This window comes from Topomyia yanbarensis, chromosome 1 (genome assembly GCF_030247195.1).
Source record: "Topomyia yanbarensis strain Yona2022 chromosome 1, ASM3024719v1, whole genome shotgun sequence".
Taxonomy (NCBI): domain Eukaryota; kingdom Metazoa; phylum Arthropoda; class Insecta; order Diptera; family Culicidae; genus Topomyia; species Topomyia yanbarensis.
Genome location: NC_080670.1, coordinates 193,297,214 through 193,316,755, shown reverse-complemented (window position 1 = coordinate 193,316,755; position 19,542 = coordinate 193,297,214). Strand labels below are relative to the sequence as shown.

The following is a 19,542-nucleotide window of genomic DNA, read 5'->3' as shown; positions in this document are numbered from 1 at the left end:
AAATTTACCAAAAAAAATTAGGGTCTTCCTTAAAAAATGATTTTCTTTGTATAACTTTTGCAGTTTCGATTTTTCATTAGGATCGCTTTAGAAATACTTTCAGATATTTTAAAGGAGAACAATTTGTCTTAATATACCGAACCTCTAGCTATTCTCGTTAGAAAGTTATATATATATATATATATATATATATATATATATATATATATATATATATATATATATATATATATATATATATATATATATATATATATATATATATATATATATATATATATATATATATATATATATATATATATATATATATATATATATATATATATATACTTTTTACTAAAAATAAACTATTGCAAGATATAAAAAATATCATATTTGCCATTTTTGATGATCCATACTACAAAGCATGCTATTTCATAAGACAGCAACGGTATTTAATGTTAAGTGGCCTAATTGTTTCTTTTTAAATGTTCTATTTTTTATATAAAAATTTTCATTGCTTTGAAACGAAAAAAGTAGTTGGTATTTTAAAGTAAATTATGCGCCCTCAAATAATCTTAGAGTTGACCAACGGGTACTTTAGTGTAACATAAAAACTACACAAGTTATAGAGACAAAACCGTTTTTTAAAGGAACACCCTAAAGCTTATATTTGAATTTCTCACGCAATTAAAAGTATAAAGGCTAGAGCTTGCATGTCTTCAGCAAATTTGTCTAAACTGTGCTGCTCTAAAACTTCATCGAAGGCAGTAAAGCTCTATCTCGAACCGTTATAAAGTTCAATTTTAAAGGTTGCTAAAATTAGAATCACCCCAGCATCTGTTTAAACAAAAAGAAGGACCTTGCAAAGTACAACAACTTTGCCAAACATATTGTAGGGCTAATGCATTAAATTTTAGCAAAAAGTTAAAATTCCTGCTAAATTCACATTCTGGACCACTGTGCACTAGGGTCAGTGATTTCAAACTTTGTTTTATACGACCGAGCTTTCGCAAAGTAGGATAATTTCAAAAAATGCAAATTTAGCTTTGGCTTACGGAAGCAAATTTGTCTAAAATAAGCTGCTCTACAACTTCATCGAATGCAGTAAAGCTCTACCTCGAACCGTTATAAAGTTCAATTTTAAATGTTGCTAAAATTAGAATCACCCCAGCATCTGTTTAAACAAAAAGAAGGACCTTGCAAAGTACAACAACTTCGCCAAACATATTGTAGGGCTAATGCATTAAATTTTAGCAAAAAGTTAAAATTCCTGCTAAATTCACATTCTGGACCACTGTGCACTAGGGTCAGTGATTTCAAACTTTGTTTTATACGACCGAGCTTTCGCAAAGTAGGATAATTTCAAAAAATGCAAATTTAGCTTTGGCTTACGGAAGTTTCCTATCTTCAGTACCATCACCTGCGCAATGCAGCACTGATATAATTGATCATGTCAGACAAAACTGTAAATTTCATTTTGCAAAGTTACCTACAATACGTGGTTGAAAGCGAAAACGTCGAAAATTTAAGATACCCGTGTATATGGAAAATGACAAGATAGAGGTAAGGCTACACGACCTCTCACCGCATACCCTTATGAGCCAATTGCTAAATACATGTCGCATTTCAGAGATATAGAATTCGTTACATCCGATACTAGGAGAAACTTCTTCTCTCGTTTTCCCAATAGGGTTCTTGTGGTGGCGATGTGGGCTTAAAATCGGAGCTAAAATTTCAAAAAAAAACTGCGCTTCGCACTGGACCGGAAACAATTTTGACTTTTTTCGTCGAAACACTGCTAATTTGAAAGGTAATTTGCTCCATAAAGTACGCCACATCGTCGCTGTTGTGCTATCTTATGACAAACGCCATTTTCGGGTAAACTGAGTTAGATATGCCACACAACTACCCTAGTAACAACTGAGATTATATGCCACTCTCGAAGTCTCTCTTAAAACTTGGATTGTGCTTGTAGCGTGCTATAAAACTAAAAATGCTACTTGGGTAGTTTGAAAAATCTCTACAAAGTTGCGTTTTTACAATTTTAAAGTTCTGCTTGGTTACTGAGATACAATAATAAACGTGATGAGAAATTGTAGGTTTTACCTGTACCAAGGTAAGTGCTTCAAATCACTGTACCTTGGTATTTACCACGTTTAGCAAATCTCTTGCATAATCTATCCACTGCACGATTATTTTTTTAATATAAACAGACACGATTCAATGCGATAGCCTGACGGTGCCATGGCTCGTTTATATTTTTATAATTTGTTAAAGAACGACTATTTAATGTCCGTCAGTTCTCTAGCCAGCATCTTGCTATCGCGCGGGAAGACCTTCTTACGCGGCGGGATATCATTTGATTATTCGCCAAACTGCATCTAGGGAATCAATCCCTTCTGTTTCGTTATCATAAAGGTGTTCCAGATCAAATTACATCACGGAAAAAAACGCCTATTGGGTATTTTCTCTTGGAAATTTGGGTAAAGGTAGTTTAGAGGGTATTGTTTATCCTGTATTTTTATTACTGTCGGTTTTTTGAAAAATGGAAAAAATGGCGTCACCCAAAAAGCATCGCCGCGAATTGATTTTGTACATGCACTTGGAAAATCCTCACCTCTCTTAACGGGACATCGGAAAACAACTGGAAAACGTGCTGTCGTGTGATTAAACGTTACTACCAAACTCTGAGCATCGAAAGGAAGGAATGACGCTTTATGCATTTTGAAGTCATTTGGCTTCAATAATACCAGCTCGATTTCGAAATTTTCCTCCTTTTGAACAAAAAAAGTCCAAAAAAGAACTTTCTTTAAATGTTAAAATGTTTCTCGAGATTCCATCAAATCTCGACGTTTCATGCATTTTAAAGTCATTTGGCATCGAAAATGCAAATTCGATTTTGAAGAAAAATCGTCAAAAAAAGTCAATTTTCGTCAAAAAAAATTTTTCGAGATAACATTACATTTTGACGCTTTATGCATTTTGAAGTCATTTGGCATCAATAATACCAGCTCGATTTTGAAATTTTCTCCCTTTTGAACAAAAAAAGTCCAAAAAAGAACTTTCGTTCGAAATTTTTTTTACTCGAGGTTCCATCAAATCTCGACTTTTCGGCCAGAATGGATGTTCCATTACTGATCAGGATCACAAGCGTATAGTGAAAACGCACAGCAAAAAAAGTCGTGTAACTTTACGTCTTGCCAGATGCACATAAAAGGAGCGTCCCAATTTACTTAAATTTACATGTGAAATCCTAATATCGGATGGAAAAATACGTCGTTACTTTGTTTACGTCAAATGTTATTTTCATTTTTTCTAAGAGTGCGTTTAAGCAGAATCCCAATGCTTCGGTCAAGGATGTGGCCAAAAAGTTCAATCTGCCCAGGCCTTCCGTTCCGAGAACCAAGGACCGGAAGGGATTGCGTACGTACAAATCGTGACGAACGGCAAAATACGGTGGGAAAGTCAAGGGCCCGGAAACTGTACACCCAGATGCTGATTGTCTCATCATGGATGATGAGACTTACGTCAAGGCGGAATTACGGCATCTTCCTAGGCTACCGCTCTTCATCGCCCAGCACAAGTTTGGTGTTACGGAGGAAGTAGGGAAGCAGAATCTTTCAAATTTTGCTAATAAATACATGATTTGGCAAGCGATCTGCTCATGCGGCATTTGGAGTACGCCGTTTGTGACTACCAGGGCTGTAAACGGAGAGATCTACCTCAAGGAGTGTCTACAGAAGCGTCGATCTTCTGGCCGGAATTAGCTTCGTTTCATTGTTGTCCTGGAGTGGTACGAAGCCAACGGGCTAACTTTCGTACGCAAATGAACGCACTGGAACTAAGGCCCATCGAAAAATGCTGGGCAATTATGAAGCATTCACTACGGAAGCATCACAAGGAGGTTAAATCTGAGGAAAACATGAAGAAAAAGAGGGTTTCCGCACAGAAAAATCCCAATGAGTGGAGTTACGGTTATGGTATTGAAGTTGAATGAAATAAATATGCCAAAAGCTTACTAATGAGTTATATTTTAATTTCTGAAACTTTAAAAACGATCGGTCCACTAGGTAATTTTCTACAGTGTTCCATCCGTGATGCAATTTGATGTGGGACACCCTTTATACATATCTTCGGTACTATCCAATCTAAAAACAATCTACGGGATGCTTTCTGGAACAAGTAGTTCAAGTAGTACACAAAAAATATTATTTTTGGGTGCAGCGTTGCCAAATTTGTTTAATGAAATTAAAATTACATTTATGACTTAATGCCTCCTGTAAAAATACCTGAATTAAATATTTTTGGTTGAGTCTACTGATATACGGATAACCAGACTCTTAAAATCTTAAATAGCGCGCGAGTTCTAGAAAAAATTTGTGGATGCATAACTATCCCTACTAACACTTTCCCTCCTGCTGAAGAAATATATACGGCTTCTAGAAATAACAAGCGTCGGACTAACATTCCTTCCTCCCATTGCTGCAATCTATGTTACGGCCTGGTCGGTGTCGGTATTGATCAATAAACAACTTAGGATTACCAGAAATTGTACATTGAAGGGTGATTTGTTACCCTTAGACATTATCATCTATTGATTCTCTGTGCAACATCAACTTGTCGCGAGGTTATGGATCAGAGAAAAATTCATAAATCAAATAAATTTTGGGATACTTTGTTCTGTTAATGCCGTCACCTTTCCATTCTGCGTGATGTCTTGAATGAGGGCGACTTTCGAACTCTTGCTGAGAGCACTACATTCGACCAAAATAAATAGGTTACAGGGCAGAAGGCGCATGCGTAAGTGACCTTTTTTCAACGATTCGATGATTCCCGCGTTCACGCAGCCAAAAACACTCGAGCTCGCACTGCTTCGATTTTAGCATAAACATATTTACACTTTGGACCGAATAAATAGTACAACAACCCAGGATGTGATCGATAGCGGGGTGGAGCAAACCTGTCCGGGATCAATGGGGGGCGCGCGATGAGGCGATTGCGAAACTGTGAACGATTTGGATGCTGCGCGCCGTAAGGTAGATTAACTTTAACACACTGCGTAATGCGATCAGCAGAACAGTCCCATCGCACGGCAGGCGCTCACTTTTCCGTTCTATGCGGGCAACATATTTTCACATCCTAACCAATTTGTGTTGTTTGCTTAAATAAAACTCAACGGCGGAAAATCACCTTACACAATCCCGAACACACCTTACACAATCTCTTAAACACGATTCGCACCGCTGTGCTCGCTAGGGGACGCAGAAAATTTCAACAGAAAGCGCGCGCGCGGAAAAACATAAGTGTACAACGTACGACTTTTCACTCAGAACTAAACAAACTGGCCGCCCTCCGACTGTGATTCTAATTTCGTGTCAAATCAGCATCGCCGTGCCGTGGCGTGTACATGTGTACGATACAAACACATACAACAATCGAGAAAAGATTTGTTATTGTCGGGATCCAATATGTACAGGGACATCCCGAAAATGTGTCCGGTGGCTTTCCGGTTAGCTGTTGATCATTTGTGTCGAAATAACGCACTTTTGAGATTTTAATACTATTTTGTTTCAAAATTGATGCCTTTGACAATACAGTAATATAAAACATAGTAGTGCGATCCATCTTAGATTAAAAAGGTTTCACTAAGTTGACAAATGATCCTTGACGCTGAATCCGAAGCTACAGCCTTTGCTCTACCCGTTCGAATTCAACGAGGCACACCGTGTACGACAATGTCTCCTACTAATTGTAAACATACAAGCATAGTTTGGATGGGATACTGCTGCAACAACAATGGGGCTACAATTTGGGATCATCTCTTTCTCGTTCGCCTTTGACAGAGAGGGGGGAGGGGGATGGTAGAAATGAAAATACATACTTAGCATAGTGCTTATGACCATCAACCAGCTCTCTGTTTGTTGTGATGAGGCGTGGTGTACCGCGCGCTGCTGGGAACGAAAGATTCCCGCGAGGACGCGGCTCGCGGGGCCCGGGGGAATTGGTGGAGGGTAGTTGACATGAAGAAAATGTATGTGTTTTCTTTGGACTTTATTTCGGAGAGTGTCCCTACCGAAATCCATTGATGCTTGGCGAGCAGAAGAGTGTATAAGAATATTTTCGACGGGTGGAACAAAGACGCTGCTGGACCGGCTTTCGGCTGCTGCTGACTGTTGAGGTTGGTTGGTGGTGAGTCGATGAGATATTTTTTAATTTACATTTTTTTCCTAATGAACATTATGAGAACTTGACATGACTGACGCGGAAAAGACAGACGCGAGTTTATTTTTAAAATCATTATTTATGTATCACATCGTCGGAATTTCTCGATAGAATGATACATTGGAGCTCGGTTATGCAGCAGCAGTACAAGTGCATTGCTGGGATTTGATTGGTGTCAACGGTTGAGCAGGTAACAATGTAGTATATCACACACGGTTATGGTGTACTTCAAATTCAATAACCTAGTTGTCGCTATTGTAACCGAACTCGATTGGATACTCTGATGATGAAATTGGACATTTTAGGGCGCATCGATTTACGAAAATATTGATACCCAAGACACCCTATGAATATAATCGATGACCTCTGATCAGTTAAGGCTCAATTGAGAAAACCCGGAAATGCGGTCATTTTTAAAAACGAAAAAAAATCGCTACTCATTATACCATCTTCGTGAAAATTGGGTTCGAGATATTGTTGGAATACTACTGACTAATTTTCATGAAGATTTTACTAACGGTGCGCAAAAAAACACAAATCTTTTCGTTTTCAAAGATGGCCGCTTTTGTAAGCTTTCTCAGTTGAACCTTCAGTTCACATTTTTGCGTTTCTATTGTGCGATGTTTTCTGTTGTGAGCCATTCCGTTTGTAGCATCTCCTTTGGTGATGCTTCGAATCTTGGACGGACAAGGGCCACATGCTCGTGCTTCTTCGGACGCTTTCAAACTCTCAACAAAAGGGTGACGAAGCGTGCCCGAATCGATGAGGGTATTGCAACCGTGACCAGGCAGGAGCTGTGTCAGGTAGAAGGTTGCTTTTCCACGATTCCTGTTCACCCAGATTGGAAGAAACGGTATGAGAGTGGAGTGTGTGCTCATCTAATTTTTCCCGTCAAATCCCAATCCTACTGTCTCTTTGCCTTTCCCGAGTCTCGTTCTGTTTGCGCTTCCGAAAACAGTTGCGTGCTTGTTTTTCCACATTTAGGTCCAAAGATGTCATCATCTTCTTGATTTTACTTTTGAACGACCTGTGTTCTGGGGGGGAGGTGGTTCTATTGGCATCTCGCTCGTCGGCCCTCCCTGCCCTGGCTGGATTCTTTTTCATCATTAATCTACTTTTTTTGATCCGACTTCGTTTAGCTATAATCCAAAGGCACTTGTATTTGTTCCTGATAGGTGGGTAGGATTGTTTATCACTTTCCAAAGCCTTTCTATAAAAAATGCTGTTCTTTCCGACACATTTTCCGACCGAACTATCTCCGTTACACTTGCTCTGGTGGGCAACAAAACGACTATAGCTGACCGATGGCTCTCTTATTACGTCATCTTTACTTTTACTGAACACTGTTTGTTTACACCGGACACCTTACAGTATGATAGCTGTGCTAAATATATTCGGAACACGGTCCGCCGCAAATTGAGAAATTTCTATTTGAAGCCTACTGCAAAAATTCGTCACATCTCCAGGAAAGTTTGGACATTGGTATTGAAGTTCAATCGGGTATCAATCATTACACCCAGTTGTTTAAGCGAGCGTTTCGAGATTTCTGATGATGCCTGCTAACTGCAGCACATTGTAGTTGCTGACCTGTAGCTCCTTCATGTTGTGATATGCAATTTGCAACTGCTCTCCTTGCGTCCAAGTTTGAATCGTATCGAACGGCTTTATCACTAGCATCTCCACCTCTTCCAGCGTCTCTCCAAATATCGTCAATACGATGTCCAACAATTTTTTTTGGCTTTGATGAAAGTACCAATACCTTATTGAAGACTTTTATGGTGGTATCCAACGGTGAAAACAGATCGAAATGGCGAGTTAAACGAAAGCAATTGGAATGAAATTCCTCCAGATGCAGGATTCGAACCTGCAACCCTTGGGACTTCGTCCCAATGCACAAACCCTTATGCCTACCCTGGGCTATGATGACGTCCCAGGAAGAACACATGATTATAGCATTGGCGACATTGTTCGTACCGCTGCCTCTATAGAAACCACACAAAGTAAGAAAGAGAGAAACACTCGACCACCACAAAAATACGATGTCGTCCGTAAACCCAACGCTCTCTACACCATTAGGCAGCTTAAGCGTCAGTATACCGCTGTACCTTCCATGGAGGGTGTTAGACCCAGAATAGAGGAATCCAGTAATGGCTTCCCAGCCCGTGTAATTGGACGAGTTCTTGGCGTATATCGCTATTACGGCGTAATATCGATTTCCCCCTTCTCCAAGCATATTGGTCTATACTATGAAAAAGGCTAACCTGGTTTTGACAGCTACACCAGTTTCTGTATCTTCCATCCGTTACAGCAGTGAACCTTATTTAGAACTTTTTTGAGCATCTTGAAGTTCTGGAGCTTTCTGAACATCTGAATATGACTGGATTAACTCAAAGCATTGTTGGGAATTTCATCCGGTCCAGGTGCTTTCTTCATCTTTAATCTTTTCGTAACCGTTACTACTTCCACGTGAGAGACTTGTATCTCTTCAGTGTTATCTCTCGTTTTGTTGCCTATTTGCCACGGCCCAATGAGTTAGCATGGCTGAGCCGACGATCTTTTATGTATTTTTAACAATAGTTAAAAATAAAAAAATCACAAAATTTAACGCAGTTTGCCACAACGTGGTGAGTTTTTTTTACCTTGGCGGTGAAGCATTAGCTGTGTTGCTCGTTGCATCTTGCGTTATCGTACTCGTCCATGTCCTCATCTGTACTACTTTCATGCCATTTAAGGTGAAATGTTTTCGTTTTCTTATTTTTATGGGTCGCTGGTTTTGCTGGTTGTTGATTTAGAGATACTGGATGTGAACATTTGTTACTGCCTGGTCGCCAGATGTTGGTTTTGCAGCTGTTTGTGGTTCGCGGATCGCTCTTGCAAATCCGTCTTTATCGGCCTTTGTTTCTCTACTGGTGGTGGTGGATGTTGGTTTGGATACCTTTGGCGCATTCATTATTTTATCACTGTTTGTACCGGCAGTTAGTTTCGAGGTACAAAGCGCTTCAGTTGGCCATTTAATTGTGTATGTTAACGACAATTTGTTCGTGTTGGTTGAAGTAGGTTGATTCTTCTTAACGGCTTCGGCACATGACTTTGCAGTCTGGTTACAGAACGAATCTGACCGGGGTAGATGTACAGCTTTATTTGCCAATACTTAACCTTCCGGAAGTCGGGCTAGTGCACTGAAAATCTAGCGAAATCGTCTTAAAGCACCAGCGGCTGCTCGTTCAGTGGGCAATAAGCGCGACTTCCGGAGGGTTAATGTTAAGCTTTCTATGGCGTCCATAGTCAGATAAGAAGAGATGTTTGGTCAACCGCATTATCACTACACGAAACCCGTTGGGAATGCCAGTGAAAAGTCGTTTGCAACGGACTGTACCTCTGCGTATTTCGAGATGAATCTTTGAATATGGTCTGGTCTAGTGTGTGGTTCCAAGCTGTGTAGCCGTACTTCAATTTTATCGTCGTCCGTTGACGTTTCTGTTAACTCTTACGCATACAAGGCAGATGAGTCGCTCTGGGCTCATGGTGCTTCCGCAAAGAAATCCTTGTCAAAAGACGTAACCTTTCGTAACGTTTCGTTCGCAGGCTCGTGCTCTCCCTTTTTTTGATGTAGAGAAAAGCCCGCTGAAGCTTAACTTCCAAACCGGCTCTTAAGCAGGCATAAGGCCTCCTCATCTATTGTCAAATGATTTCGTTGCCCGACACCACGTCGGATTGCCAGGTGCTCACTATGCATGAAGCCTTCGTCAATCTTCCAACTCCAATTGACCACCGAATTACAAAATGTTACGTCGATCATGCATCATCATGCGGTCGTTCCTGTGCCAAATGCTACCGGTGCCCTTGTTGAATGACCATCATCATCCATTCTGGTACAGATTCCGGCGATTTCTGCAATGGCATATTGTAAAACTTAATATAATCTCCTTATAAGATATATTAAACATCATAACTAAATAAAACCAACCATTTCTTTAGACGCAAAGATGTCATTTGACAGAGTTCGGTCCATCCACAATCGATTTATGGTTCTCTTTGATGGAATCTCACCAAGATTATATCAGAGTCCAGCAAAGCAATCTGACGGAATCCCGTTCTAAATTCTGGTGAAAGCTTGCTCCAGATTCAGAGGAAATCCTGTTCAAGTTTCTGGTGGAATCTTACTAAGGATTATGATAAATTTCTGCCAATAATTCTGACAAAAGTCCGTTGAGGGTTCTGAAGAATTCCACTCCGTTAAGTCGCAGAACAACTAAAATTTCCTCCCAAATATGCAAAAACTTTTGGGGACAACAGAAGGAATGCAAAAAGGGATGAGCTGGAAAATAAAATTATACGAGTGAGGATCTGGTCACGATGTGCTCATAACCCGAGCAAATACTCATGGGTTCAAACACCACATAGCCCCTTGAAAAGACCTTAAACATGGTCCGTGACAAAATTCATAACCATAAAATGGTCTCAATAACCCATAAAAACATCAACATATGGTATTTTGTATGGGATCTACCGGACCATGGTGATGGTGTATTCATGGTTTCAACCCATTTTAAACACCCATGTCAAACCCCATGACCATAGGGGTATTATGGGCTTTTCGTTTGCTCGGGAACGTGGTCTGAGAACTCTTACGCATTTGTTTTTAAACAAGATTGATACGCAGAGCTGGAACGACTAAGCTGATCTCACGACAGATAATGTCTTCTATTTGGTATTGTAGGCTCAGTTATTAGTACAGAATTTCCTATATGATGAAACTGTATAAGGGTGACTTCCGTAAGCTTTAGCTTCATTATTCTCTCGTTCCCTCTGATGAAATCTCACCAAGGATTATAACGGAGCCCAGCATAGCTATCTGACGGAATCCTGATCTAAATTCTGGCGAAAGCTTGCTCAAGATTCAGAGGAAACCCTGTTCAAGTTTCTGGTGGAATCCTACTAAGGATTATGATAAATTGCTGCTAATACTTCTGACAAAAATCCGTTCAGAATTCCACTCCGTAAAATCGCAGAGCAACTAAAACTTCCTCCCGCCCAAATATGCAAATCTTTTAGGGACAACAGAAGGAATTCAACAAGGGATGTGCTGGAAAATAAAATTATACGAGTGAGGATCTGATCACGATGTACTCATAACGTGGTCTGAGAACTGATAATAACTCTTACGCATTTGTTTTTAAACAAATTAAGTCTAATTGACATTGATACGCCGAGCTGGAACGACTAAGCTGATCGCTAGTTGGTAGCACAACTGATAATGTCTCCTATTTGGTGTTGTAGGCTCAGTTATCAGTACAGAATTTCGTATATGATGAAACTGTATAGAGATGACTTCCGTAAGCTTTAGCTTCATTATTACCGTCGAGAAATGTCCCACCTCTCGACAATATTGAAAGTCAACAGCCACCCCGTTGAGCCGAAGCGTAATCTCACTTTACTGCAGAGTCTCACTCATCTCGGTTAACCATCAACTGAACAGGCAAAAGATTACCAGGGCAACAATGAAAGTAACATAACGATGTGACTATTCTTTGTCAATTATTTTTGCTTGCTTATAGCACTTACTTAGACAGAGGCAATAACACTGAGAACTGACATACAAGTAGTTTTCAACTTGTGTAAGAAATAAAACTGTCGCTTTGAAATGACAACAGCAAGAAGCAACTTGCCACTTGGCGGTGCTTCGATCGGCCAGCAATTGCTATACGGGACTTGTGTGCAAGCTTGGATACAATGGTGACTTATGCATGCGAACCTGTATGCGATGGTGATTTTCAACGTATTTCCATTTAAATGTTTACACAGGTTTTTCGGGAAAGTTTGTTCCAGCTTATATGTCTGTTCTCTGTGGTAATAAACAGACGGGTGTGCTTCGTTGTCTGTGTGTATTGAAAGCTCGTACGTATAAATGCATTTAGAAGCAGTTCAATAACTTTTCCGAAAAAAATATTTGCAGACAAACGGAAGGTCGATTAAATTTTGTAAAACTGCTAATGATTTTGCAGTGATAATGTAATCTCTCTGAAAAATTATATAAGTTTTGTGTATGCCCAATTTCGCATTACTATTCAGAAGATTAATTACGTCACCAAAGCAAAATCATTAGTACTTTCATCGAACTTTGCACATCCGTAAACGGGGATTATAATTCTGGAAATGTTTCGCTAAAATTTATACAATTACTTCATACATGGCATATTGGGAAGCTTTCCGATGGAATGTTGAAATGGTGCTTGCTTAATGTAATGCCACCGACTCAGTAATGCTTCCATCAGTACAACGGAGTTGGATTTAAGAAAAGATACTGGTTCTAGATTCGGTACGGCTATTCTACCTTGTTTGATTTTTGAGAAATTTCAATTGCATGTGAATTAGGTAAGTGGCAAGGAAAATATAAACTGATGTAAACAGAAGTTGATTTTTGGAAGAGAAGATACTTTGACCAAAATATTTACATAATTTAACAGACAAGGAATATGCAATAACGTTCGAAAAAAGGCAATATTTTAAATTGTTTCTTTGAAAAGCGTGTATATGTAATTTGAGTCAGTTGATATCGGGATACCAAAAATAATAGTATAACTCGGTTGAAAACTGGTCGCCCTGGATTCGCAGATCTTCACATTGGCTCGAATTGGTCTTATCTATGACCATATTATGAAGATACTAACCATCCAAGTAGAAGTAATTAGAGGAACCACAGAAAAACAAATGCCCCAGTAAATGTTCAGTGTCATCCCGTGGATCCCATTAGTACCTACTAAGAACACGCAAAACTACTCATCAAAAGATCATATTGCTGCTTTTACGACAGCTTGGAAACCCTTCAGTCATCAATATTTTTCTGGCAAGCACTTCAATGTCTCTACTGCCTCGTAACAATCCGACGAACAAAGAATTACTGTGTCTGTATGTCTTCTCTTGTCAAACTGTCTCCCGTGCCACCGGCTGTAAAGCGAGGGTTAAATTCTCGGGAATCATATTACGTTTATTACTGCTGACAAAAAAACAATAATAATGAGACCCTTACTTACTTGACAGCCATGCTGAAAAAGTCAACTGGATTCGTTACGTCGTCTGTTTTATAACCCGGAGAAGTTTTCGTCTTTATTTTCCGAACAATCGATTTCATTGGGAACAAGTAATTGAAAACATGTTGTGATTAGATTGTGCTTAGACCCCTTCAAGTCTTTAATCCGTTACGTCTGTACACTGTAAAACGAAATTTGTTGACTAGGCAAGAAACCACTTCAGACTCAAGATAATGAGAAATATTCGACAGTCTACCATCCCCCGAAAAATATATTAGATGTCAAACATGCCTCCAAAAGATGGAATTTTAATCAATAAATTCCAGCTCAAGCACTTTTGGCCGTGCCGAACCGCCGAAACTAATCTGTACCCCGGGTACCATAATTGATCGTTTCCACTCGAACATGGCACGGAATCGAGGAGTTCTAAATTGCTAGTGTTGCTTCGGATGCGTGCCGAATGTCACTCCCTCATGTCCGCCGCCTGTCGAGTCGTGGTGATGTAGTGGATATGCTCGAAGATATGTGATGTACTTACCTAAATTCCATGAGTCATTCAATGATCTGAAAAACAGAACGAGAAAAAAAAACATAGTTTTAGTGAGACGTTTCATAAATTCAGTTCCCTCCTCCGAACTCGTAAGTCTTTGATCCCGAATGAAGACGGATCGAATTACAAATATGATCTCCCTTCATTATGCCACTCTTTTTCTCTCGTTCTTGGGAAATAGTGGGACCTAATTCGTTTGACACGTGCACGGTAAGATCATTAGGGATCGTGTGGACAGTCATCCCCCCTGTTCGAAAGGTGTCGAAGAATTACGATATATATAGTTAGGGGCCGACATATCATAGTTAGTAAACGATTCCTCAGGTACGCTGCTTGGGTTCGGCTCGATAGATCTTGTTTGAATTTAATAATTATTAGAATAAAAAGTGAATTATCCTAAATAAGATAAAAAGCTTTTTCACTTCATGTACCCTTTCCGAATATTGATGTACTCCTTTCCAAATTGATGAACACCATAATTTTTTTAAAAAGAATTCTGGTCCTGAACACTCAGCTATAATGTTAATTCTTTTTGATACACTGAAACAATATAATACATCAAATATCCGACGGGAATGTTAAAAGAACACGTTAAAGTTTACCCCACATTATTCACCCCCTGCAATAGTCTCCGTCCCTCGTTTGAAAACCACTAATCCATCAGCTATCTTTCGATAACTACAAAATCGCTGAAGCGCAATTCAAAGGATTAGATTTTAAATCCGAAGTTCGACCAAACGTAAGGCTTCCGCTACTAGATTCCACCATGGTTCATCACTTCGCACCTTCATCTTAGCAGATGTTATAGACTAATAATAACTTAATAGCCCCACTAGAAGGCAGGACATATTTCAAACGTTTTGAAACTCGCAACGCAACGACCTGACTTGACGACGTGGAGGAAGCTGTAGCTGAGAATAAATCCATATTTTTATGGCTTGTGGAAAAAAGATGACATCCGTGGACGAGGAACACACACGCACGCAAGCGGAGTTGGACATTGTCGCTGCCGTCCGGCATCGCAATAACCGAATGATGCCGTCGGGTCCATTAGAATGGGATATCCGTGTTGTTGCGACTGAAATAGACATAACCAGAACATTTGTTGTTTGACAGCATTGTTGTGTAGATGAGTGTAGCGACATTAAGGTAAAATATTTGACAATTCTACACTTGTTCGAAAGGGGCATTTTTAATTGGGAATTGAGCCGGTCTGAAAAGGCATCACATTTTTAGCATTTTGAACCTTTGATAATCTCTAGCAGTCAGTCACAATTTGCCTTTCAGACTAGATGGTTGGATATAGCGATTCGGGTTACTTAATCTTTTAGAATCGAAGATACGGGAAAATTGTGATAGAATACAGTTTTCTTGAACAAGAAGCCAAAAACTTCAGACTATTTTGCCTACCATTGAAAACAACTGACTAAATAAAACAAATTTCACCATTTCAGTTCTTTGACGATTCGAAACCAAAGAAATCATAATGAGAAAAGACTACCAGCATCGGACGAAAAAGTGAAATTATTGGCACCGGTTTGTTGATAGTTTATCGTAAGAAACGTCGGCGAGTTGTCTATGAGATACGGTTAAGAGAGTTAAGCGTTCTCGAGGTGTAACTAATGAAAGCGAGTAATGATCGAACCTACGAATTTCCAATTTTACACGACGTGTCATCGGAGAATTCCTCGAGTGACTTTATCCCATGACAGAACACTCAAATGCACTCATGTCATGCAATAGTGTATCAGGGCCAGCCAGAATCATATTCTAATTGTTGAAGAAACTACCTGAACATGTGAAGAGAAAATTTTAGAATCCAGTAGATTTTTTTAATTCAGTAGCTTTCTTAAGCAGGGCATTGGTCCATTTAATTCGAAGTTAGCAATCGATAACAATTCACATTAGTCGATTGCAATGCATTCATGTATTCGGAAATCGTTTGCAGAAACATTGCTCCGCGATGACTCAATAATTGTGTTGCAGCGAACGGATTGTCTCCAAATATTCAGTTTGGTTTAACATTGTGTCTACTCAATAAGAAGAAAAGGCTTCCCAGTGTAAAAAAGCAAAATTGTACCAACTAAAAATTATTTTAAAGTCTGCTTCATTTAGAATCCGGAAAAGATACTTTCTTACGAAATTTGTCCTACTGGAGCTGTAGAGCTAGGGTCTCGGCAGGGCTACCCGTCAGAACCATTAACTACAATTGCAGACGAGACGGGAAATGTCACCCAATAAAACTCTGCTTAAGGTCAATTGCAGCGGGCCGTGATTCTGAATGTGATATTCATTGTACGGTTCAGATATGTGCGGACGTAGGGACTTCATGATCGCGTGTATCATTGCGAAGGGCTCGAGCGTTTGTAAGTTAACGTGCTCGATTGCGTGTGCGTTTGTATGTCGCGTGTGCTAACGTGTATGTAACTTCGCGTGTATAAATCGTCGCTGTTGTGCTATCTTATGACAAGCGCCATTTAGCACATTTCGAGAAAAACGATTTTTAAAGTTTGAGATTGAATATCTTGAGACTTGTAAATGCTATAATCAATCCAAAGAAGACAATTGATGCTTCTATCTATTCTGTATTAATCTCTCAAATATTACGAAGATCGGTTGACTATGTTGCGAGTTTTTACTATGTATGTAAACAAAAGTCGCACTCACACGTGTCATAGGCGTGTATTGATGACAAAAATTGTATGACGTGTCATAATCGTGCATATGGTCTATAAACAATCGGTGAAATGCATTTTGAAGGAAATGAGTCAAGGAATCTAGAAAAAAATGTTATTTTTGGTTACAGTGTTGCCAAACATCCTTTATTTCCAGTTTAAAACTAAAACTGTGTTTTTCTCACAACTCGTGTAATTTTCTTTTGAAAATGTTTATGCCATTGTGTTCCTCAGACATTTTCACACATAAAAACATCTAAAACTTCAATATAACTTGAGCAAATCCCTAGATACAGTGATTTGAAGCAAAAAACTCACAATTTCTCATCATGTTTCTCGCTATATCTAAGTAACCAAGTAGAATTTCAAAATTCTGAAAACGCCACTTTGTGGAGATTTTTCAAACAAGTAATGTGGCATATCTAACTCAGTTTACCCCAAAATGGCGTTTGTCATAAGATAGCACAACAGCGACGAAATGCTATTTCATAACCGTGTACCTTTCGCATATTCGCGTGTGTTCTAGAATGATCGCGCGCGGACCGTGAATCTGATACTTATTTTTTCGAGTACGGTTCAGATTCTAGAAGAAAGTGGGTTCTTCCATATCACTAGAGTTCCCAGTCATGTCGCAGTAGAACGTGTGATCTAGTGGATATGAGCTTTATTTTTTGATTGGTCCAACTGGATGCATGGAACTAAGTTGCTAGAATGAAAAGTAAAGATTTCCGGACGTGACCGATTCATGATCTCGCGCGTTTGCAGGTTCGCGTTTGTTACTTCGTATGTACTAAAACGTTCACGTAATTACCGGAGTGTTATCAAGTATGCGCGATCACGGGCATGTGCGTGCGTGGATGATCGCGAAGGGCTCAAGCGTTCGTATGTCGACGTGTTTGTCGCGTGTATGTGACATCGCATGTATAAATTCGATTTTGAAACTCCGCGGCCATTCAAAATATTCGCGGACCGTCATTCATTTAATTTTCGGTGTACGAATCACAGTCTGACAGGAAGTGAGTTACCCCATATCACTATAGTTCCCGGTCAAGTCGCCATGGAATGTTTTGTCTAGTGGATATGGCAGTTATTTTTTCTTAATTTTTCAATTTTATTTTTTTATTAATTATTATGGACTGAGACTGTTGGTACCGAGAATAAAGTCTTCCGGACGATCCCGACTCACGATGGCGCGAGCGCGGGAGTTTGCAGGTTGATGCTTGAGACCGCGTTGGTAAGTTTATGAGTTCTGAGACGTTCATCTTATCACTGGGGTGTAATCATGTTTGCGAGTTCGTGGGCGTAGGTTGCTTGGACAATCGCGAGGGGCTCTAACGTTCGTATGCTGGCGTGATTTTGTAACATATTTGCGTATGTTCCTGACTGGTCGCACGAACCGTGAGTCTGATATCAAATTTTCGGTGCGCGGTTAAAACTCTGGTAGAGATTGGGATCCCTTATATCGATAGGGTTCCCGGTGATATCGCCATTAGACGTGTTGTCTAATAGGTATGAGCGTATTTTCTTAATTGGTCCAGCTGAAGGCATGGATCCAGGCTTCTAGGATGAAGGACAGACTTCCGGACGTGACCGATTCGTAATCGCGTGCGCGAGGGCATTTTTGTAGGTTCCCGCTTGAGACCGCGTTTTAGAATGTGTGAGTGTTAAGACGTTCACTATCACCATCTTTGCTGACCCAGCTGAAGGTAGATGTAGAATTGCAGTATAGGACTCGAAAAGAAGAAATAAAAGACAATATATGAGAGACGTAATCGATTAGACAGGTACAAGATACAGCTGAATAGAGGAAAGATATAGAAAAGAAAAAAAGGCTCATATCAGCCCTCCCGGCCTCCTCGATACACCACTATCGAGGCGAATTGTAATCAACATCTTGAAGCGGGCTTCTTATATAAATCAAATCCTGAGTAGTCATAATGATTGGTGGATTATTAACATGAGAGCTAGTTAACCGCTAGTAGTAGAACTTGGTGCAAATAAAAACTAAAAAGAGCGAAGGTCCTTATATGTAGATTTTTTTTTATATTGTAACGACATATAATTAGCAAGGGACTGGAAGGTGAAGTATTTTTCAAATATTAAGAGCCATAGTACTCAAGGAAGAGCAAGGATTTGAAGTAAGAAAGTTTAGAAAAGCGTGGAGTAGGGTCAATGAACAAGCTTAGTTTCCCGGCTACTTAACTCTTTGTCTTCTGCAACGCAGGAGTCAGGATCTTTTGGCATTAAATGCGAATCACCTGAGTCTGCGGCATGTCCGGACAAGCGTAAAGTCAATTTAATGACCTATGCTATCGGAACCGACATTTTTAGAGAAATCTATTGAATCTATTGTGGCTTGATGATGTTTACCATACCGTCAATCCCATCAACCTGCGAGAGGGAGTTTACTTCCATCGGCAAAGAGATGGAGATTCGAACAAAAAATGTTCAAGATTTGCGGCTCGGTGCATGTAATTAGCGGGAACCAATCAGGAATGAGCTTTAGTCAGATGATTTAAAATCCGATTTTCCCGTGCGTGAGTATGTGTGTGTGTGCTAATTTCGACCCGTCAGAAATAAAAATAATAGTTGGTGAAGAAAAACATTTTCAAATTTAATTCTTGGTTGATGGTTTGACAGCGCTAATAAGGGCTAATTTCTTTTCCAAATAAAATGTTCACTGGTTGGGAGATTTGTGTTCTAATTGACCCCCGTTACTTGCACGGAGCTGTACAAGCTAGTTTTATTACAGTCAGTCCACGGAAACGGCTGAATCCTAATAATTACCTTCTTTCCCGACTAAAATCACAATTCTTTTTGTTCAAGATTTGCAGCTCAGTGCGTGAAATTAGCGGTAACCAATCACGAACTGGCTTCGGTCGGGTGTTTTGAAATCCGATTTTTTGGTGTGATACTACTTTCTAACCATCAGAAATAAAAATAATTACCTCTGCTAGTAGTAGATAACGACACAAACTGATTCATCCACCAACCGTGCACAGCCCACAAATATTTCCTTCTCGGTATTGTATAGCTATTTAAGGATGCTCTAAACAACTCAAAACGAATGATAATAAAA

At 39.6% G+C, this 19,542-nt stretch overlaps 1 protein-coding gene across 3 annotated transcripts in view; it reads right to left on the bottom strand.

Moving 5' to 3' along the window:
* Window positions 1-19,542, bottom strand: part of LOC131685654 (probable serine/threonine-protein kinase DDB_G0282963) — a 133,410-nt gene that overhangs the window by 77,019 nt on the left and 36,849 nt on the right. For 2 of the 3 annotated variants that reach the window (XM_058969575.1, XM_058969566.1), the window contains exon 2: window positions 13,777-13,802. Coding sequence is in view for 1 of the 3 variants with exons in the window: in XM_058969566.1 (XP_058825549.1) it covers window positions 13,777-13,802 (26 nt within the window). In the remaining 2 variants the exon portion in view is untranslated. Of the gene's footprint in view, window positions 1-5,175; window positions 5,286-13,776; window positions 13,803-19,542 lie in introns of those variants that run through there. The other variant, XM_058969542.1, reaches the window with a different exon arrangement.